Here is a 23,645-nt window from a genome sequence, read left to right as displayed (position 1 = left end):
GGCTCCACTGTGAATGGCGGTCAGTGCCTGTCGGAAGTCTGTTGCGTCCGAAGTCCTGTCGGCGTATTTTTCGATGTCGTCGAGGTGATCAAGGAATGACTTCTTGATGCTCCTAGAAGGCGGTTCCGCTCCAAGCAGATGACTACAAGGATGATTTCTACATCCTAGCAGGAACTGCTTGGAGAGGAGTTCATTATGCTCCTTAACTGGGAGCAGAACCGTCTCACTATGTAGTGGCGTTCTTGTTTTGACATGATAAATTTTTTGAATTAAATATTTTTCTCAGGGCCACATTCCTATTATTTTGAACAGAGCTGATGTACGTTCGAGATACATATACGTTAGAGTGGGTCAATTTGTATGGAGCAAAAAAAAAAATGCACCAAGCGGTTATCAAAATCGTAAACTACGATGAATTCTAAGAAAATTTGCCCAAGATACCATGGGTCTAAAATCAAAATAGAGCTTCCGGTTTTTAACGAGAAACTTTTATTTTTTTTATTTTATTTTTTTTGCAATAAATGAAAGGGAAAATAGTAACAACTACTGGAGCCGAAAACATCAAGCAGTGACCGTAGAGGAGCTGCTGCACCTTCTCATCAGCGTTCTCTTTGTGATGCATATCAAGTTGATCTTAAGATCTCTATATACTTGCAATTGAGAAAGTGCTCTACACAAATTTAAAACATTCAAAATGTTATTTAATCTTTGAAGAAAACTAACAAAAGTGGTTATGTCTGGATTTGGAAGCTGTATAGATAACGGTCCAATGTTGATGTTTAGATTAATGTTAAAAAAGTTTTTTATGAAATTGGCCATTAAATCATCAATACGCAAGAAATGTAAAAGCTCATGGGTTTTATAATTTTAAGAAATAAAACGTTGTGACCCTTAAAAACAAATTAGATATTTATAAAATAATAGTATTTTGATGTGGTTTTAAAAAGCTTCGATGTTTGGACGAGAACCGATTTATACAACCTACAAAAAGAACATGTTACTTATTTAGAACCAAAAATAGTGATCTTTATTAAAGTACTAATTCATTGCTTACCTGAATCTGTTCACAGGTTTCCATTAATTTTGTCAGAGCTCCACTGTCAGTACGCGGTCCACTTGTAGTTGATTTTTCTAGCGCGCAAAATAGGTGGCGAAAAGGTAACTCATTAAAATGTAACAAGCAACAAACCAGTACAATGGTCTGTCTAACAGTACTTCAAACCGTTGTAATATGCCGTTTTCCATGCCAGTATTGCTGACTTCACCGTCGCAGCAAATACCAACCAGATCGAAAAGAGCTAAGTTCTTTTTAACAAARAAGTCATATAGCAGCTTTTGTTTTGTACCAGCTTCCTGAGCATTGAGTGTTAAATGACCCAAGAGTTCGGTTTTAGGTTCTCGCACAACCACGATGTGAGATTCTTTAGCCACGGGTGAAGCTTATGATTAACCTTCTCCATTGTCAATGATTCATCTTTTCTGCCATCAAATGAGAATGCGCGTTCTTATTATCCGATTTTTGATCATTTTCCAGATATCCCTTAAGTAGGCTTTGTGTAATATGTATACCAAATTTGAACGAAATCGGTGGGGTGGTTCCAGAGATATACATATGAACTCATAAGTGGGCAGTGCCACGCCCCCTATAAAAAATTTCTGTAGTGTCAAATTTTCTGCTTCAATACAACATCACATACCAAATTTGAGCAAATTAGCTTCGATAGTTACAAAACAAGCAAACAATCGACAGTGGAATAGGAATTGGATTTTTTTTTTACAAAATACAATATACGCAATTTTCTCGCTAAAAACCGGAAGCTCGATTTTCATTTTAGACACATGGTTTCTTTGGGCAAATTTTCTTAGAATTCATCCTAGTTTACGATTTTGATAACCGCTTTGTCAAGAAAAAAATTTACCCACTCTAATATACATACATATATATGTATAATCAGACAAGTGAATAACGATAATTTAACCGATAGTTGGGTTGCAAGGATCCAACCTATTTGTTATTGTATGAATAAAAATTTAATAAAAAGTTGAATATTGATATAAAGTTATTTTACAATGATAAGTGTTATTCACACATTATGCACACATGCACAGTATAAATTTAAAATTCATTACAAAACGAAATATTATATATTTGAAATTGTTAAATTTATAAGCTTTAAAAACAAATTTCTTAACCAAGCACATACATATGCACAAACTTCTATCGCGGTAGCGACAATTTATTGTAAAAAATTATAGATTTTTATGGCGCATACCTAAATAAACGCGGTAACAACGCTGATCGCTCAGAAATTCGATTTTTACAGCACGTTAGGAAGTAAAATTGGCTGCAGAAAACGAAGAAATTGTATTTTTTAAATAAAATTAGATAGATTAATGATGGTACAAATGAAATTAGTAATAAAAATAATTCGTTTACATGCCATTTCTTTTGTACTAATTGTAAGAATCTTGGTGAGAATTTGAGTTGCCTCTTTATTTAGGGGGTGCCGCGTCGGCGTTAACGCTAAGCGGTAAAAAACGCGTCACTAAACTCTTTTATTTAGATATTTTAGATATATAGCATCAGAGACCTGCAGCTGTACACTCCAACATATAGTAGAATAGTGATGTAAAAAAAAAACACGAATTATTGTGATTTAAATGAATTTAAAAAATAGGGCGTTAAAAAATGCGGATATGTACTACATCTCGATGGATTAGGGCAGAGGTGGGCATATTAGCCCTCACTGAGATTTTGCCCGGCACGAGTGCACATTTTGAAGGCTAGATGAGGGAATCATCGCGGGCAAATATTAAGAGGGAAGTGAGGAACGTATTTTACCACTCCATATTTACAAATGAGAGTAACGTATTTTGTCACACCATGTTTACAAGTGAGAGCGCGCGCATATTTGGGATTTACACTGTGGGTAAAGACTATATAATTGTCTAACAGTTTTAAGTTTCTTTGTAACTAAATTTATAAAATGTAAGACCAATAACAAAGAGTATAATAAATATTTTATTTTAATAATAATTTTTTTAATATGTCTTTACAACAGCATTTAATTTAATTTATTTCACATAATAAATTCTATGTTGGGTTAATCTTATTTGCTGTAGCTACGCCCATTATTGTACCAAAAGCTAAATTAGAATTTTTTTTATGTTTGTTTAATTTCACTATTGAAAAAATTTGTTCACAAGCGTGGGTGCTTCCAAACATAAATATAATTTTCGAAGCAAAAAGTTTTAAACAAGGATAATTCTTTAAACAAAATAAAAAGTAATTCTGTCTGAAGTTTGCGTACACTTATTTTTTTTTTAAAGAATAGAGCACTGCAGATCTATTAGCTCAAGCTGTAACTCCTGTGGTGCATTGCGAATAATTATTTCAGTTTCTGAACCACTGTTTCTTCAAACGTAAATACAAAAATGAATCTTATGTGAGCGCAATCAACAACGCTTCTACCGCCCGCTTACCGTAGAATTTCCAACGACTTGGGGTTTTCCTCGTAGAAACGACTCAGCTGATTGCTCTCTCACAAGGCAGGGTTGCCAGTCTCGATATACTGTAGTAATTATAAAAGTTGTCTTCAATATATTTGAAATTTTCTTAAATTAACTCAAAATCAGAATCGAATGCTATTATTTATAAATATATAAACTATTTTTAATAGTTTGTTTTTAGTTTTTATATTTTCCTTTATGAAAAATTATAATTCAAAACTTAGATGTGTACAAAACTACATATGCGTATTGAGTAATAGCAACATTGTTCGAATGAAAACGAGAACAAAACGCTTGCCGCTTGTGGAGAATCAATGCCATACCGCGCAAATATATTTTTTTTTGATAATTTCTTATATTTTTGAAAATATGTGTTCCCTTTCTATAGGGCGTATTATTATTTTAATACATTTCCAAAGGCATCTTAGATTTTTAAAATTAAAAAAAAAAAAAAACAAAAACAATATAGGGAAAAACCTCGATTCTGAATATTTTGATAAAACAATCATTTATATAAGCATTTTCATTAAATGAAGCTGCAATATGTTTAAAGAAAATATATATTATGGTCACAAGTATCTTTTCTTTTTTGTATATATTAAACTGCCTTGAATGAATGAATGATAATGAGGAATGCACTGCGACCTTTGGTCTATTGGCCCTCTCCTTCCTTACATTGCTGCCTTACATATGTACATATAAAAGCCCCTACTGTTCTATCACATGTACAGTGGTGTGAACAAAATAGGAACAACCATTTTAATACTTCACAACACCTTAGTGATGTTGGTTCCTATTTTGTTTACACCACTACATGTGACAGAACAGTTTCGGTTTTTTTTATTAAACAAAATTGTTTTTAGATACACATATAACATATATATTTTTTCCCTAACAGTGATTAGAATTTCCCACCATGCAAAGGTAAATAAAAACAAATATTAATGCGAAACTCTAAAGCGTGCAAATTATGTTTACCTCTGTTTGTTCACACAACTGTACAATTCCGATATGAAATAAACTTCCGCTCTTTAATCTGTGTACAATGTCAGTATTTCCGCAACCATTCTGCGATGAACATTATGTTACGGAGGAATGTAATTGCTTTTTTTCGCAACTTCTTAGCCGTCTTGCGCACTTTACTAACTTTGCGGGCTAAAAATGTGCCCATCCCTGGATTAGGGAATTCCCGTCATAAGTTTTCCATTGAAAATATTAATTGCGGGTATTCTTCTTATTGTTCTATCACATTCATGTAAATTCATTGTAAACAAAACAATGTGAGACTAATCGTAGGAAAATGTACACACAGTTTTGTAGCTGATTTTTCGTCTTCGTCAGCTGTACTACCCACCACCTTTACATATGTTTTTACTTACATATGTAGTTTCTGAGATTCGAAATTTTATTGAATGGAAGGCGTTGCCATGCCCATTGTCCAATTTTGACATCGCTTCTTATGAGGCTCCTCCGTGCCATCTAGAATATTAAATTTAATGATTCCGTCGCACTTCCTTCTTACTATTTAATGACTTATCGCAGTTTTAGGTGTCTTCAGCATAACCCAGATTTTACTGCAATTTTTTTCTGGCAGATCCCAATAATTCTTTAGGGTCATATATAATACTTGTAAAATGAAATAGGAAATTTTCTTTTTTAATTTCTCTTTAGACTTGACTGAAGATGTGAATAGATATGCATCGCATACAGAAAAGATACGCTGATGTGTCATTTAATGATCTGTTGTTTAAAATTACAGAAGCCATACGGGGAGAAGCATGGTTTTCTCTGATTTCATCTGACTTCACTAGGTTTAAAAAATGGTAAAACGACTTCTCAACAAGCAAATACCTTTAGTAATTTGTGATATATAGTGTGTACATTGAATCTATTCGAGGACGAGCCACGCCCACTTTTTAATAAGTTTTAAACAAAATATTCCCCTTCATAAATGACAGTTTTGTGTTGTTGTTGTTGTTTTAACGGTTTTCTAATCCCCGTTTGGGTGGTAAGGGTAAATTTGTGTTGTCGTCGAGATCATCTAACAGGAGGCCCAGGAAACGTGCTGTTTCGACGGGGTCGGACCAAAGGGAAAAGGGTGTTAGATGAGTAGGGTCTGTAGGGCATGCAAGGTGGTGGAGAGTATCATGCGGGGACTCGTTGCATGCAGGACATACATTGGGTATGTCTGGGTCAATTCTGGATAAGTAGGAGTTTAACCTGCTACAATATCCAGAACGAAGTTGCACTAGGGGCTCTTCGTCTGCAATAGGTGGTGGTTTGACTCCAAGAACGCCATTTACGGGAAGGGAGTCGGTGAAGGTGTTGATGGCTCCACTGTGAATGGCGGTCAGTACCTGTCGGAAGTCTGTTGCGTCCTAAGTCCGGTCGGCGTACTGTACAACGTCATCGATGTAGTCAAGGAAGGACCTTTTAATGCTCCTGGGAGCCGGTTCCGCTCCAAGCAGATGGCTGCAAGGGTGATTCTTTCGGAAACATCCTAGCAGGAACTCGCTGTGGAGGTGTTCAATAGGAGACATCAAAAGGCATACCGTCGTTGTCCGGAGTGCAGTATTCTGGCAGGTCTTAAGTTTTCTCATCTGCGTTCCACTGCATCATGGCGACCATATTGGTGCTGCGTAGTTAAGGACCGGCCGGCCCATTGCCTTGTAAGTTGCCAACAACGTTTCTTTGTCTTTTCCCCATGTGCTGCCGGCTAGCGACTTGAGGATCTTGTTGCAGCTCTGTACTTTGGCAATAATCGCGGTCGTTTGAGGAGAGAAGGAGCATAGACTATCGAAAGTTACGCCTAAAATCGTAAGGTTATTGACAGTCGGAATTTTGACGCTATCGACTGCAATATTAAGCTCAAGTCTATACTCTTTCGTCCAGTTCGTGAATATGGTCGCTGTGGATTTGGTGGGGAAAGTGTGAGGTTTCGTGCAGTGAGGAAATGTCGAAGAGGTAGTTGTTTACTTTCGAATACATGCCATCGATTTCATTGCCCGACGTCAATATCGTGCAGTCATCAGCGTACGATGTTATGGAAACCCCCTGTAGAAGTTAAACGGTAGCGGAGAGGCATCACCACCCTGCGGAACCCCTTGTTTAATTCTTCTCAGTTTGGATGTTTCACCTCGAAATAGTACGGATGACTGACGACCGTTCAGATAATTCATGGCCCACCTCTTTAGCCCTGGAGGAAGCGTAGTTTTTTCGATGTCCTGCAGTAGCGTTGTGTGGTTGACTGTGTCAAAAGCTTTTGATAAGTCCAACGCTACGAGGATCGTTTTCTCACAGGGTKGTTTCTGGTTGAAGCCACGAACTATCTGAGCGTTTATGGCGCTAAGTGCTGTGGTGGTGCTGTGCACTTTTCGGAAACCATGCTGGTGACTGGGTAGGCTCAGGAGGTGAGTGAAAGCGGGAGTAGCAAGACCTCAAGTGTCTTCACTACTGGGGACAGGTTTCAGTAGTGGGACCACTCTTCCGATTTTCCACACATTGTTTATTTGAAGAGTGGTCAGTGACAGGTTGAGGACCTTGGTGAGGTGATTTATTCCCGTCGAGCCTAGATGGTTTATCATTAGCATGTTGATTCCATCAGGGCCGATAGATTGGATGATTTTGCTTTTTTGATGACACTCTGAACCTCTTCATCGGTGAAAGTAAGCGGCGCGCAGTTGTTTGGCATTTTGCGCAGCCGTCGGTTAAAAGGCTCTTGGCTTTGTCTACCGAGTAAAAACTGCCGGCTAAAAGAGCTCGCGCACTTCTTCGGGTCCGAGGAGGCATGATCATTGAATTGAACTTCAACTCGGTCGTCATATCTCTTCGGATTAGACAAAGCTTTGAGAGTAGTCCAAAGCTTACTCACACTGGTGGAGAGGTTGCAGGACTTCAGGTGCTCTATCCATACGACGGATCTCCAAATTGAGATCCCTTATTCGAGGATCCCCGGGATCGGCATGGCGTAAGGTGTCGCACTCGTTAACGAAAACGGTTGCTTCGGCTGGGAAATTGGGTCGGATTTCCTCTATTCTTCCAGCCGATCACCTTGCGGAATTGACGTTCGCCAACGCATACGTTCGCAGGAATAGGTAGAGCGTTGAAGGTGCTCTCGGTAAATTCGGTGAAGGCAACCCAATTATCTTTTATGGTCGTTAATGTAGGTACGGTTGTCTACAGAAACGAAATCGGGAGGCATCTCGATCGAAATAATTATGGGCAGATGGTCTGATGCAAGAGTTAGCATAGGTTGTCAGCAATGGTAATATCAGGCGAGCTATTACAGATCCCCTAATTCTGGTGGGGTCAGAGTGGGAGCTATGTTGTCTGTGTGAGCTCCTGACCGTAGAGGTCATCTGTTGGCCACTCAGGTTGGGTGCCGGCGCGCGAACTATGTGCAGATTGCACAGCCGTAGAGACTTGTGTCGTAGGATTGCGCAGGCAACATGGGGCCATGTAACCCGTGGTCCACTCCCTATGGGTCTTAAGGCCTGAACAGGTCTTAAGATGGCTCCATCCATTGCATGTATGAGTTAGATCGGCGAGAAAACAGCCCTTGGTCGGATAAAATCCGAGTCAATTCCTTTACGTAGAACCGGCTGTCGTGGGTAATTGACAGTTTTGTGTCTTTATTTGTGGTTTAGTTATGGCACTTTATAATTTTTCGATTATTCGGCATTTTGCAGGCGTGGCGAAATTGACGTTCTTCCGTAGAAAGAAGTGCCGCGATGAATATGTTCTCGGAAAATTGTGTGAAACAGACCCAGTTAATTTTGCTGAAGTTAATGAAGGTGCAGTTGTCCACAGAAATAAAGTTGGGAGGTTTCCCTATCGAGATAATTATGGGCTGATGGTCTGATGCTAGATTTAGCATTCAAAGGTTATGCTATTTATTAGTCGACCGCTAGTAATGGTAATATGATTACAGTTATTGAAGATGCTCGTAATTCTGGTGGGTCTTCATTTATTGAGAAAGTCGAATCGTCAATTTGTTAGAGTTCGCGGTGCGCGTTACATTCACCTAGAATCAAATAATTCTCCACAGGAATTAGCTCACCTATATTTGGGAGATATTCTGTTGAGAAGGAAGCTTGTTTCATGTGTAGTATATATTAATAATTTCGAGATCAACATCATCGTCTGCCTGTGTTCGACCTCGTTGTGCTCTACGCAACCGTAGTAGGCCTCTGTTAGCCACCATGATTGGTATCATAGTTGCGCGTTGGTAGCGTTGTCCAGGCGGAACACAATTTCTCTCCTATTCCTCAAAGCTTGTCGCTTCTGGCCCATTCTTTTTTTATCCTGTTTAATTGTTGCCAATGCAAGACCGAATTAAGAGTTTTGCCGTTGGGGAACATCTCATTGTCGATGATTCCCTGTTAATCCAACCAAACACATAGCGAAACATAGCTGAACGTCATTCTGCCTTTATCACCATTTTGTTCACTTTTCATCACCAATAATTATAGCGGTTTGGGTGCGCTTAAGCATCGGTTCGCAAATGAAAATTTGGATAAGGAGATTTTGTTGCTTTAACTCGTGGTACTCAGCTGCGGGACAATTGAAACAATGTTTACGTGCCGTTCGGTTTGAACGATCTCCTTTATTTAATCGATATTGTCAAAATTTTCTTAGCTTTGATATTAAAAATACTGAAACGGAATCGACGAGTTCAAATGGCTCGTGATTGGCTGTTACGGTATCAGGACCATAAAAACTAGTAAATTTTTCAACACCCTCCTTGCTTTTTCCCTTTATCGAAAATATAAAATAAGATGTATTTAGAATGAAAAGAATGTATTTTACTTTTACTTATGTCCATCTACAGGGTGGCTGATGAATTTTGATACATTAAGAAACTCAAATAATTTTTTTTTTTCAGTGTATGGAGTTCATTTTTCTTTTATTAATGTTAAAGCTCATTAAATTTTATTAAATATAGCTTAATTAGTTTTAAAAATAATGGAAGTTTGCAATAACCCCACAAGAAAAAGTCAGGTGCAGTAAGGCGACCTGGGTGGCCAAMGGAATGTGGAGTTTCTGGATATCGACTTATTGGAAATTTTTCGTCGCAATTCTGTCATAACAGGTTGGGCTATGTGAGGAGCTGCACCACATTGCTGAAACCACACAGAGTTGAAAGAAATTCTCATTCGGCGTAATTCTGGATAGAAAAACTCTCTCAACATGCTCAAGTAACGGTCTCCAGTAACCGTAACGGTGTGACCGTTTTCTTCGAAGAAGTAGGGTCCGACAATGCAGCGCGATGAACCTGCACACCACACTGTGACACGAAGTGGATGTAATTCCGACTCATGGAGTATCTGTGGGTTGGAAGCACTCCATGTTCGACAATTTTGTTTGTTTATGTTGCCGTTTAAATCGAAATGGGCCTCGTCAGACATGAAAAGACAGTTCAACATGTTTCCATCCTCTTCCACCATTTGAAGCATCTTCTGGCAAAATTCCAAGCGAATCGGCAAGTCTGCAGCGTTCAGTTTGTTGGCCATTTGAATTTTATATGGGAATAAGTCCAAATCTTTGTGCATAATTGACTGTAATATCAGTGTCCCAGTTATCCACTTTTGTTAAATGTAAAAGTCAATCTGCAAAAAAAAAAAAAAAAAATTAACAAGATTCATTAAATATAAAAAAGTTATTTAATGTTTTTTTGGTAGCGGCTTTCATCAGCCACCCCCACCCACAAAATTAGTGAGACTTTATTCCTATTAGGTTGTCAAATATCTCCCTTCCGCCTTTTTGTTCTTTATTCAATGCTTTATAAAAAGTGTTACAGTAACCGGATTTAGTTCAAATATGCGCCGTTTTGTTCGTATATCTGTTTCCATCTAGACGGCAACTTCAGAATACCCTCCTTGTAGAAGCCCCCTTGCTTATTTACGAAGAAATGGGACAGCCGCTTTTCAGAAGCCTCTTTTGAGTTCAACTTTACACCGACAAGGGCGTTCGCCATGGACAGGAACAGGAGGTAATCACTTGGCGCTATATCCGGGCTATATGGTGGATGCGATAAAACCTCTCATCAGAGCTCCCGTAGCTTCTGACGAGTCATCAACGAAGTGTGTGGTCTGGCGTTATCCTGGTGGAACCCTACTCCCATCCTGTTTTCCAATCCTGGACACTTCTGGTCGATCGCCTGCTTCTAGCGCTCCAGTTGTTTGCAGTAGATGGTAGAATTAATCCTCTGGCCGTATGGGAGCAGCTCATAGCGCATAATTCTCTTYTAATCCTACCAACACACAGAAAAACATTCTTGGCTGTCAATCCCGCCTTGGCTACTGTTTGGAACGATTTACCGGCCTCCGACCACGACCGTTTTCGCTCTATATTGTCGTATGTGATCCATTTTTCGTCACCAGTCACCATCCGCTTCAAAAAAGGATCGAGTTCTTTCCGCATATCACAGGCGTTGATTCGGTCCAGAAGGTTTTTTCGCGTCAAACCATGCGGCACCCAAACATCAAGCTTTTTTGTGTATCCAGCCTTCTGCTGATGGTTTAAAATGGTTTGGTGATTAACTCCTATGCCGGTCTAACCCGAAGTTTTCCATGATTTGATCGGTATTCGTCGTCACAGGTCTTCCATCGGCTGTCTTATCCATGGTGTCGTTTTCACACGCGAAACCATTCCTCCGCAGTTCGAAGTGATGGAGTACCATCCCCCAAAACACCCTTAATCTTACGGAACGTTTCTCTAGCGGATTTGCCTTTATCTGAGGAAAACTTTAAAATAGCGCGAATTTCGGCCTTAGTGAACTCCATGTTTATACGTCTGTAACTGTTGGACTGTTGTTTTGTAGATTATGTCAAGACCTTTCCAAAGATGTATAGTATTGCCAGATAATTCAAATTCAAAAAATAAAAAGGCGGAAGGGAGATATTTGACAACCTGATATGTTTAAACTATAAATTTATTCTTCACAATATACGTCCTCCCGCAAAGCAATACACTTGCGCCAACGTTTTTTTTTTTCAATTTTCGAAACAGTTAAAATAAATTTCCGGGATAACCATAATGTTTTCAATTGACTCAACACGATTTCCCTGAAGTGGACATTTGAGTTTGTTGAATAGCCAGAAGTCATACGGAGTTAAATTAGGCGAATACAGTGGTTGCGGTACAGTTGGTTGAAAATTTGGAGAAAAAATCATACACGTTAACGCGACGCTGTTCGGAACCAATCGTGCTTTCACTTTTCTTAAGACCAAATGATCTTTCAAAATGGTTTTCAATGATCCTCCTGATACTCCAACGAAGCTAGTAAGATTTTTTACAGTTAGTCGTCGATTCTAAAGCACCAATCCTATTATTATATTGACCGTCCTGGACGTGGTTCGTCGCCAAGGCGTTCTCAACCCTCTTTGAATATTATGTATCAATCAAACACACTTACTCGCGACAAACAATTATCACGAAAGTCCTTTCCAACTTTCTGATTTTTTCGGCACCAGATTTTTGATACCGCATACAAAATGTAGTGGACCTGAGTGTTGAATAATTTCACTCATCGCAAAAATCACTTTAGGACTTCAGAACGAGAAGCAAATTTTATACAAAACAAAAATGATAATTTTGATATGATGTCACTAGCAGTCATACTAAACAAATTTAAAATTTTCCTTAGATATAGAGATTCCGCTTGAAAAATCGCTGCCTCTAAACCGGCGCATAGGCAAATATCGGCTACGGGATTTTATAGAAAAAAAATACTATTCTATTAATAAAGCCATATTTTGGAAATATATCAGATCTATCTTTACTAGACCGTATTGGACACTTATCTCAGACTTTCTCCAATATTGAAAAAATAATACACCTAATTTACGCGTACATTGCTTCCAAAAAACCGTGTAAAAATATATGAAAAATACATAGATCGTATAATAAAAAATACGGCGGCCATTTTTTGCCCAAGGAAACCCATGTAACCCCTTAAGGTGCGCCAGTTTTTGTAGAGTGGGTGGATGCTTAACTCATTTAAACAAAAACAAATCTCCTATTTTAACGATTTACGGGCGGCCATTTATTGTCCAAGGAAACCCATGTAATTAAAGAAATGGAATACTTTATTGAATTTTTTTTTTTAAAGACTCATATTTTATAAACATTTAAGTCATTGCGACGCCATCTCCGGCAGTCCCTCGGAAAAAAGGTGCATCCGAGTTGTCAGCAGAACTTCTTTCAGGATCATCTCAAATAAAAATAAAAAATACCTGTTTTAGTAAGGACAATAAACTAGGTATTGGTCGAAGGAAAACAAAAAAATGAAATTTTATAAAAAAAATGCAAATGTCGAAAATTTCTCGGCATTTTTTTTTTAATAAATGTAATTAAAAATATAATCCTTCGTTCAAGACCTTGTAAATGATACCTCGAAGACCTGTGTAAAATTTCATGAAGATCGGTTAAGTAGTTCGCGAGAAATCTTGACAACCGACTTTGAAAACATAGTTTTGAGAAAAACCCGTTTAAAGTTTTACCTACTGCGCCCTCAGCCTATACCTGACCTTTTCAAGGTTGTATCTACGAAACTATTAGTCGGATCAACTTGAAAATCTAGAGATGTTATAGAATTTACTAAGGCAAAAAAATCGATTTTTTGAAACTGTGAAACCCATGAAACTCCTTAATAAGACAGCTTAATTCACAGCTGATGACAATACCTCATACCACAATTAAGAACATCATACCCAACAATCGGTCACCACACAAAGACATCACATGTCGCTGAACTGACAAAAAGGATTGGGACATTCGATTTCCCACTGCGCCGCGTAAACACTACTTTCGTTTTTTTAAGCATACTGCTCTGTAGCTTTCGTTCATCGTACAAAATTCGCCAGAACTCTACAGAACAATTTCACACTGGGATGATTTAAACACCACAGTTCCAATTCTATTAGATACATATATTGAAAATTGTATTGTAATTTATATATATCAAACATTAAGGTTAATTGTACGCAAAATTACTAGCGCATTTTCATTTGTATGCTTAATCGCGGGTGTAAGTGAGCTGTGCGTACCCTACCCAATTTGAGATKTAAACATGGTCCTTCGAGCATTACCGAAAGGCACCTCCAGATTTTTATAAGGAAAAATATTTGATATTTAAATAAATTAAAAATAAACTGTGGTGATAGAAAACAGTAGAAAGTGCGGTAAGAAAGTGCAGTCACACTAAGGGCAGAAACGGACAAAACAAAAAAAAAAAAAAAACAGTGACTCAAACAAACAGAACAAAAAAACAACAAAAAAAAAAAAAAGATAGCTTATCCCTTAGACGGTTAAAACAGAAATAATTATTTTTTTTGGTAATTTTAGTTTTAGGATGCCTTTAGTGTGGTGAACTTATATTTGAAAACCATTTTCAAAAATTTTCATTGGTTGGGACGCCAGGTGCAAAAAATTAAAGACCGTCTGTAAACGGTCTTGCCCGACAAAGGGTAAGAAATAAACAAGGCGTATTTTATAGACCAACGATGAAAGAAACTAGTTTTGTTCCAACAAAATGATTCATAAAGGCCGGTAAAAGTATTAAATTGTGTTGCTGTTAATTATTAATTCAAATGATAGTCTTTGAAACAGTTTTTAGTACTCTAAAAAGATAAATGTAGCTTACATTTTGTACAAAAAGTGTGTATCAGATTTCTTACAAAGTTTACACGACTTCTTTGAACCCCACTCTGGAAGATGATTGACCTGATCATACCTTATTTCTTCTACGGGGTGCCCTCCTCGTTTACCAATAGTGTTATTGCTAAGAAATGACTGCGATCCGCTTGGTGGACGTCCAACCGTTGGTTTGTCGGTGGAAGCACAAAGCGATTTTGCTAATTGTAAACGAAATTGGTATAGAGTCAAATCTTTTTCTTTTCTTTCTTCCTCTGCAAGCGATGATTTATTTCGACGGTACAGAATGAAAGCATTGGTAACAGCCATGTCTAGTAGTTGATAGAATATGCGAGTCATTGTATCCATGGTTTTTATATAAAAGACATTTCTGCCCATATATGAATCCATGAGATCTACACCACTCATGTGAGAGTTGTATTCACGAATGATTTGTGAGCAATCTATTTCAATGTATTCTCTCTTTTTGCTATTATGTCTATGAATTTTCGATGGCTGGATAGCAGCATTCGCTTTTGCAAACACCTACATAAGTTGAGCATAGCCGAACATTTTTGTTGTCTTTCCAGAGAACCGCAGTCAAGTCAACTCCATACGCAGTAGCAGAAAACTCAACTGCGAAACCTCTATCCACTTTTCTCAGCTCAGTATCTGAATCGGACGGTAGCTTACAGTTTGATATTCTGTTGGCTCGAATGGTACCTAAAGCAAATATACCACGAGCTCGTAAATAAACCATTAGAGGCAGTGATGAGTAAAAATTGTCAAAATATAGAATATGATTCACGAAATCAGGAATTGTTTGCGATAGCCGAATGACGACATTGCTGATGGCTCCAAGATCTGGTGTGCCCGGTAAAATAGTGTTATCACCAGAACCATTATATACCTCAAACTGGTATGCATATCCATTGCTGTCGCACAACACGAAAAGCTTTATACCCCATTTATTGGGCTTGTTTGGCATATATTGCCGTAAATGGTGCACGACCTTTGTTTTACACATCTGTTCATCAATACATAAACGAGCTTGTTTAGGAACGGAATCGAAGCGTTCATTAAAAAAATCAATAATTTTCCTTATTCGAAATAATGGATCGTACCCTGGCTCACCTCCTTTGATGCGCTTACTCTTATCAGAAAAAGACAAATGCTTTTTAATTGCAACAAATTTCTTCCAAGGCAARGCATTTGGTACATGTCTAAATCCAAATTCACTCCAGTGCGCTTCTATATTTGGATAGCGAAAAATAGACATAAACATCAAAACGCCGAGATATTTTCGAATCTGTGTAGAATTAGTTATAAACTAGGTATTTATGTCTATTGACCGCGCTGCTCAGTTGGTTTCTTCAACAATTACGGCTATGAGTTCATCAGTCAAAAAATAATTTAAAAACTCAATCGGGTTCTTAAGCTTTCTGACGGCATAAGGTAACCCAGAATAAGGCATAAGGTCAACCGGAACGCAATTTCATTCACATGCATTTTCATAGATCTTTGTCGCCATAAGATATTTAAGGACTCAATCGAACTCTTGTCAATGGCATCAAAGCTAGGCTCAAGCTTGATGATGGTATTACTTGTAGGCCAGTCAATTCGGTTGTCGGTAGCGGCGAATGTGACCTCCTCCGTGGCTTATTCGCTTTTTTGGTAGTGGTTGCAGCCTCTGCATCTGTACTAGTTATGGATGTATACGGAATCGGTTCTACTGCTTCTGATGAGACACCACTAAGTGTGCTAAAATTCAACGACAACCTAACTTCGTTGTCTACAACGCTGTTGTCCATTTCACATAAAACGTTGTCTATGATTTGGTCTTCCTCAGGTGGTATCTGATCAACAACAGACTCTGGGTCAGCTATACTGTCGTCATCGTCTTCGTACTCAGATTCTTCATCAGACAAAAGAGTTGAGTTCATCAATTGCTCGATTTCTTCATCTGTCATTGCAGATAATTTAAGCTTTCTTTTATTTTCCTCTGTGAACTCATGTGGCTTTTTCGCACAATATTTTTTTTTTCTGATGTCGGAACTCKTYCMWTTTYYKRAAAAAAAAAATTAGAATTATAAATAAATAACATGTTTCAATTTAAAAAGCAATTAAAAAGTGGACACCCCACATTGGTTATACACTGACCGATTCAGCTACGGTAATGTATTTTGTCCCTTACCCGGGCAAGACCGTCCAGAGACGGTTTTCACTATATTGAGGTGACAAAAATGTGAAAGGAGTGGTTTTCTGGTGAAGTGACACGGCCGTATACATAAACCATCCTCAATTATCACAAGCGCAAAAATTGTATCACCTCAAAACAAAAGGTCAAGCAGGCGTAATAGTCATTTCTTGATGGCTTGGTAAGCTCTAAAAGCTTTATATGAAAATAAAAGAATACTGGTCGATAAACAAGTAACGACACTTATGAACTTGCCAAAAATTAAGAAAGAAACAAGTGTAGAATTCATCAATTTGGAATCCATTGTTTCAAATTGTTTGTCGATTCTATCGACATTAAATATTCCCACAGAAAGCTAGGAACCAATTCTGGTAAATATTTGCACCGCCGCATAACCAGAAAAATTATTACAGTTGTGGGAGCAATTGTTCTCATCACGAAAGAATTGCCCAACGTGGCAACAAATGAAAGATTTTCTCACCACCCAATATGAAGTTGCGGAAGGTTAGAAGAAAAAATATTCAAAACTATGAACATTAAACACGACCAAAATGGAAGCTTAAATAGACCCCAAGTTAGAATCAACAAAAATTTAAACAAAAGCTTTTACAAAACACAAACGTTAACATCCGAAAACAAACGTCATACGAACTATGTACCAGAGGACATAAACTTATATTTCATAAGAAGTTTAAAAACTTTAAAGTTAAACAACGAAATAATGTTGTCAGGTCAAAAAGACTTTGCACAAATTGCCTGCCGCATGCGCATACATATACAAATTGCAAAAGCAAATTTAATTGCTTATATTGTCAAAAAATACACCATTTGATGCTTCATTACAGCACATATCCCATTTCCCCCAAAGAAGCGCTCATACAAAAAGAACCACGGGCGTAATTGCAAAAGCAAATCCCGAATCCCAAAATTCTAAAAATTGTCAAGAGAGACACCATGTTGCTCAAAGGTACAAAGAGCTCAAACGCTACACATCGAACACAAAGTGGACTAGTTACAGAACTAGCTACCACAATACCACCTAAAGTTGAGTAAAAAACAAACAAATACCTTAATTCACAAGTAGGTATATTTCAAAAGTTAAGAAAACGTACCCCATAATGAATAAAACTCTAGACGATCGGTATTGTGAAGACTTCTCTAAAACCACATCTACGCGATCAAATGATGGCCAGTACATCCCACGACTACCTTTAGAGCCACAATATGTCACTTTTCGACGTCCTAGGGTGGCCTTCGCCACTTATGATTACTGACGGAACATTTATATAGGACGAACAAATGAAACCAAACTAAAATTACGCAGATATAAATACAGCGAAGGGTAAACTATTCCCCACATACCAAGCCAATACGGTTTCTGAATATCCATATTGCGTAACATCTATGTGCGCACACAAAGCGATACAAAGAACACAACCTAATTACTAATTCAATAGGGCATAATGTAAATAATATTGCTTATATCTTCAATTGTACATACTAGAATGTCAAAAAATCGAGACTTTCGTTCAATATTGCTTCTTAGATAAATTTTCAAATAATGAGCAAAAATTCTCAATGCGATACAGTGACGCACCTACATTTACAAAAAGCAAAGGTCGCTCTTATCGCACATATCCAAGCGCTTACCATATGGGCGGGTTATCGGAAATAGCTATAAAAAGCATAATTATAAAGAATTATCTACTCGACGAATCGAAGCCGTTCTCTATTCCCGGCCACTCGGGAGGGATTTCATAGTCCTAATCCAGGGTCAAGGAGTACTCATTCTGGCCCTATATGAGCCAGACGTTGAGAGTCCTTCATAAGCCGATCTATTTSCCGATAATACAGAAAAAGCAATAAATGATCCACAAAATAACTATCAAATAAACAACCGCTTTATACAATAACTCAGAAACGCAGTTACAAAAATCGTAACTGCGCAATATATAGTTTCTTATAGTTTGAACGTAAAATCAAATACATACTAAAATATGTTTAAAACAAAACCTTTTTTAAAACATTTATTCTGAGCCCTCGGGTGCTCTACAAGCAGTACGCCGATATACATTCCATCGCATAAATATAAATACATAATACCAGGCAAAATATTCGAGATAGTTAAGCATCCACCCACTTTTCTTCGGAAAAAATGGCGCACCCTAATAAGACAGCTTAATTCACCACAGCTGATGACAATACATCACACCACAATTGAGGACATCACCACACCCAACAAGCGGTCACCACACGAACACATCGCATGCCGCTGAACTAATAAAAAGGATCGGGACAATTCGATTCCCCACTGAGCCGCGTAAACACAACTTTCGTTTTTTTTGAGCATACTGCTCTGTAGCTTTCGTTCATCGTACAAAATTCGCCAGAACTCTACAGAATTAGACACCACAGTTCCAATTCTATTTAGATACATATATTGAAAATTGTATTGTAATTTATATGTATATATCAAACATTAAAGTTAATTGTTCACAAAATTACTAGCGCATTTTCATTTGTATGCTTAATCGCGAGTGTAAGTGAGTTGTGCATACCCTAGATACCGCTTACGGTATTATAGCCGAATTAACAAGAGCGCGTCAGTCGTTTATTCTTATTGCTACGTGGCGCCAATTGGATATTCCAAGCGAAGCCAGGTCCTTCTCCACCTGGTCCTTCCAACGGGAGTGTAGGTCTTCCTCTTCCTCTGCTTCCCCCGGCGGGTACTACGTCGAATACTTTCAGAGCTGGTGTGTTTTCCTGGCCAACGCGCAAAGGACCATAAATCTTTCGCAGAACCTTTCTCTCAAAAACTCGCAACGTCGACTCATCAGTTGTTGTTATCCTCCAAGTCTCTGCACCATATAGCAGGACGGGAATTATCAGTGACTTATAGAGTTTGGTTTTTGTTCGTCGAGGAGGACTTTACTTCTCAATTGCCTACTCGGTACGAAGTAGCACCTGTTGGCAAGAGTTATCTTGCGTTGGATTTCCAGGCTGACATTGGTGGTGGTGTTTATACTGGTTCCAAGATAAATGAAATTATATACAACTTATGTTAGTTATGACTGTACACAGTGTCGTGAGAACCAAGTCGCGAGTGCAACGACTGTCGGTTTTGGTTTGATGACAGGAGATATTTCGTCTTGCCCTCGTGCATTGCCGGACCAATTAGCTGTGCTTCTTTGTCTACTCTGGAGAAAGAAGTTCTAACGGCGCGGGTATTAGGGCCGATGATATCATCGGCATACGCCAGCAGCTGTACACTTTTATAAAATATTGTATCTGCTCGATTAAGCTCTTGAATTATTTTCTCCAGCAGCAGATTGAAGAACTCGAACGATATGGAGTTGCCTTGTCTGAAACCTCGTGGTATCGAAGTACGCGGAGAGGTCCTTCCCTATCCTGACGGAGCTTTTGGTGTTGCTCAACGTCAGTTTACACTGCCGTATTAGTTTTGTGGGAAYACCAAATTCAGACATCGCTGCATAAAGGCAGCTCCTTTTCGTGCTGTCAAAATCAGCTTTGAATTCGCCGAAGAGGTGGTGTGTGTCGATCCTCCTTTCACGGGTCTTTTCCAAGATTTGGCGCAGGTTAAATATCTGATCGGTGATAACCTTATACGCGATGTTGAGGAGCCTGATCCCACGGTAGTTGGCGCAGATTGTGGGGTCTCCCTTATTGTGATTTAAGCAGAGCACACTTAAATTCCAATCGTTGGGCATGCTTTCGTCTGACCATATTTTACAAAAAATTTGAAGCATGCTCCTTATCGGTTCTTCGCCGCCGAGTTTGAATGTTGTTATTCAGACGTGTATTGCTATTCGAACTTCTTCATGGTCGGGCAAGGGAACGTCTGCTCCATCGTTGCCCAACGGTCTCATTTGCAGCTGTATGTAAGGAGCTTGAAATGCCGTCCCACAGTTCCTTTATACCGCGTTGTTGACGAGTGCTCTCAGAGAGCAGGAGTGCAAGTCGAGTAGAAAGTTCTTCAGCGGTCTGCTGTGATTGCAGTTTCTCGACGTCGAACCTTCCTTGTGTTATAACCGTATTTCTGGCCCCAGCGAAGTCGATCAGGATCAATCCATTTGGGGATGTTTCATCGTGGATGCTGAATTTACCGACCGTAGTGTTAAAAATACCTTCTTTGTCTACCCTTGCGTTAAGTTCGCCAAGCACGATTTTGATATCGTGGCGGGGGCAGCTCTCATAGATGCGCTCCAAGCGCTCATAGAATGCATCTTTGGTCACATCTTCCTTCTCTTCGCTTTGATGGTGATTGTAGCTAGGCGTTCATCCACCGGGGTGAATGACAGTACTCGGCGACGGAGTCTCTCTCTCACCACTAGTCCCAGACCAAATTTGCGCTCCTTTATATTGCCACTGTATAAATGCCGTAAAGACCTACTCGGAGGGGATGTTTCGGCTTTTCACTTTAGCTCGCCTTCAAACGGATGTTTTTAGGCTACCCAGAGGATACTGGGGTCAAAGAGCAAAAGTCGTGAGCTGCTTGAGCCATATGTAAAAGTATCGTTTCTGGCCACTCCCAAGTAATGGCGATCAGAGATCCTTCACTAAATTTATTTCATTAAATCACTTTAAGCAAATTTGACTATAATTTATGCCCTGACCAAGCTTTCCTAATTGCACTGATAGTTACAAAATTTTAACACATAAAATCGTGTACAAAATTAAAATATACAATGTAATGTAAATGGACTATTAAGAAGTATTCAAAATAATTTAAACGGAACTAAAAAAGTGAGTTTATAAATTACTCTACTTAYATACGTATTTGTCTTATTTGTCTTAAGTGTCAACAGTGTTAATATGTCGGTCTATTGGTTTAGAAATTTGAATATTTTGAGCTAAGTCTTTAGTGGTCTAAAACGGGATTTTAAATACCCACTCACATAAGGAACAAAAATAATAGGTAGCTGAAAGTTAAATATTTTGTTTGCTTGTATGCTTTCAGATTTGCCATTTTGCTCTTGGATATTTTTTACGCCATTTTAAGGTAGCTGTACATTTTTATTTCTTAATTGCATTACAAAGGGGGAAATCGAACAGTAACAAAAAGCGAACAATTTATAATTCCTTTTTGAGCTATAATTAATTGACCCTTGACCATATACAAGAGGTTTTTAATATAATACTAATTGACAACTTTTAATGATCATCTCAAAAATTAATGAAGATTTAGCCGTAATTCCTAAAAGCACTATAGAGTTAGAATGAGAAATAATGTAATTTTATATTTGTACACATGTATATTACTTGAATATTAAATGAAATAATGCCAAGAGGTTTAACAATTAAAATGTAAATTGTTTTAATAAATTTGTGAATTTTGGTGTCTCTATTTCATTCTGGGAAAGCTCCTATCATATTGTAGCAAAATTCTAATTTTGGTTTTATGTTATATATAAAATTTGAAGTAATCAATAAAATATTCAATTTAAAATTTTTGACCATACGTTGTTTTCCATTTTTGGTGACGATATGTATGTATATAAGTATTAGTTATTTATGTTTATTTAAATATTAAAGTTAGATTAAATATCGTATATGCATTACAAACCATAGTAATCTAAAACTATACTTTTTGTAATATTGTAGTCCTAGTATTTAAAAAGAAACTATGAGATTTTTACTGCATGTAAGTAGTGGCAACACTGCGAAGTTTGCACTGCTGATTTGATGCTGGCTGATGCCTTGCATCGMCATAAAAATTGAGGTTTTGCACGGCTACCTATAGTGTTTTGTGCCCTCTTCTCTATCACACATGGTCCCAGAGGCCCAGCAACTGATAAATTCTAGGAACTTCTTTTAAAAATTTAGGTGATGTGATCTCCTCGTAGATGGAACCAAGGGATTTGAACCTGCTCTTACAAATTGCTGAGTAATCTAGAATCAGGTGCTTTGTAGTTTTGCACAGGTGTTTCTTGAGCTTCCAGTCCCATAGACAGAATTTATCTCGGGGAGGTTGATTATATCTTTGAACCTTGTTAAGTAGAAACCTCCCAATATCAGTTTGGTCTGTCACATTCCTGTGTCCTGCTGCCTTTCTCTACCTTTCTGCGGAGCAGCTCCTTTATGGTGAGGAACTCCACCATAATGCACGGTTCTTGCCCCAGTGGCCGCAGAGCGGATGAGTTTGTTGGCGACCTCGTTGCCGGCTACTCCTTTATGCCCCGACAACCGTTGTTTGCAAGCTATCAGTATGCAAATGAATGGTGCTACCTCTCAATAGTGGGACGAGTGTGGAATCACTCCATTCCGCCTTACTACCAAGAGTAACTTTAAACTTTGTAAAGTTTACGCTACTATGTCTTACGATTAGGGTATACACCTACCTTATGATACTTGGCACTTCAAAAGCACCTTCGGTCTGAATTCTGAAGTTTAGCCGTATGTTTGTATATAACAGTGTTGTGGCCCCTCATTCTCTTGTACACGTGTATTTAGGTGCTTATTGTATTCCTCCCAATTGCCCATGCTTTTGACTCGGTTGAAAAGCCTGTGAATTGAACTGATTTGTTTTCTGGTGGTCACCTTTAGAGGATATGCGCCCATTATAAAGTGGTTTGTTGCAGCCAGCCAGCTCTTCAGTCCAGCAGCAACGCTACCTACCACTCACTCTACTTATGCTAAGCCCTAAAGTTTCACTTAAGACATCTTATTTCTTGGGATAAAAATCGACAGACTTCCTTCACCTTCAGTGCAAAGCGTATAATCTTATGATCTGATATGGAGGGCTCTTTCCAGACTGCGAGATCAGGCCGGTCATGTGTTTATTGCAGAAGGTTATATCGAGGATCTCTCTACGGGTACTGGTTACGAAGTATCCCCTGTATTCCTTGGAAGGTAGGCCAATGCATGGACGAAGTCCAACCTTCCTCCTCCTGCTACTAGATCCTGTGTTAGAAACTCTGAAATGCAAAAGAAATCGATATCAGTTCTTCCAAAAGCTGAATTAAGTGGGGAACCTGCTTTAGAAGCTTCAAAAAATCGATTTTTTTTTTTACTTAAAAATTATCTAAGAATATTCCCAAAGTTATAGATGGGAATTCGAAATATTTCCGAAGCTAGAAGGGAAATAGTGACCGAGCGTCTAGCAGATATATTAGTGCTTGGGCAGAAAGTGAGCAGGAAAGTAAAATATGAAATCGTTTCAAAGTTTATTGTCTTTGGCATTAAATTATCTTCTATTGAAACTAAAAAAAACTAAGAATAGTCTAGTTTCAACATATTTTTAAACAACATAAAGTACATTTTTTGTGTTCAAAAATCCCTTTTT

General features: G+C 38.2%; 1 protein-coding gene across 2 annotated transcripts in view; it reads left to right on the top strand.

Moving 5' to 3' along the window:
- Positions 1-23,645, top strand: part of LOC108977139 (protein gustavus) — a 48,311-nt gene that overhangs the window by 11,793 nt on the left and 12,873 nt on the right. The window contains exon 2 of one of the 2 annotated variants that reach the window (XM_018946708.1): positions 21,321-21,362. The exons of the other annotated variant lie outside the window; for it this stretch is intronic. Within the exon in view, the coding sequence (XP_018802253.1) occupies positions 21,321-21,362 (42 nt within the window). The remainder of the gene's footprint in view (positions 1-21,320; positions 21,363-23,645) is intronic. 2 annotated transcript variants of the gene reach the window in all.

The sequence above is a fragment of the Bactrocera latifrons genome, unplaced genomic scaffold (assembly GCF_001853355.1).
Source record: "Bactrocera latifrons isolate USDA-ARS-PBARC rearing strain unplaced genomic scaffold, ASM185335v1 scaffold_843, whole genome shotgun sequence".
Taxonomy (NCBI): domain Eukaryota; kingdom Metazoa; phylum Arthropoda; class Insecta; order Diptera; family Tephritidae; genus Bactrocera; species Bactrocera latifrons.
The sequence above is the reverse complement of the archived record's forward strand: the minus strand, read 5'-3'. Positions and strand labels throughout refer to the sequence as shown.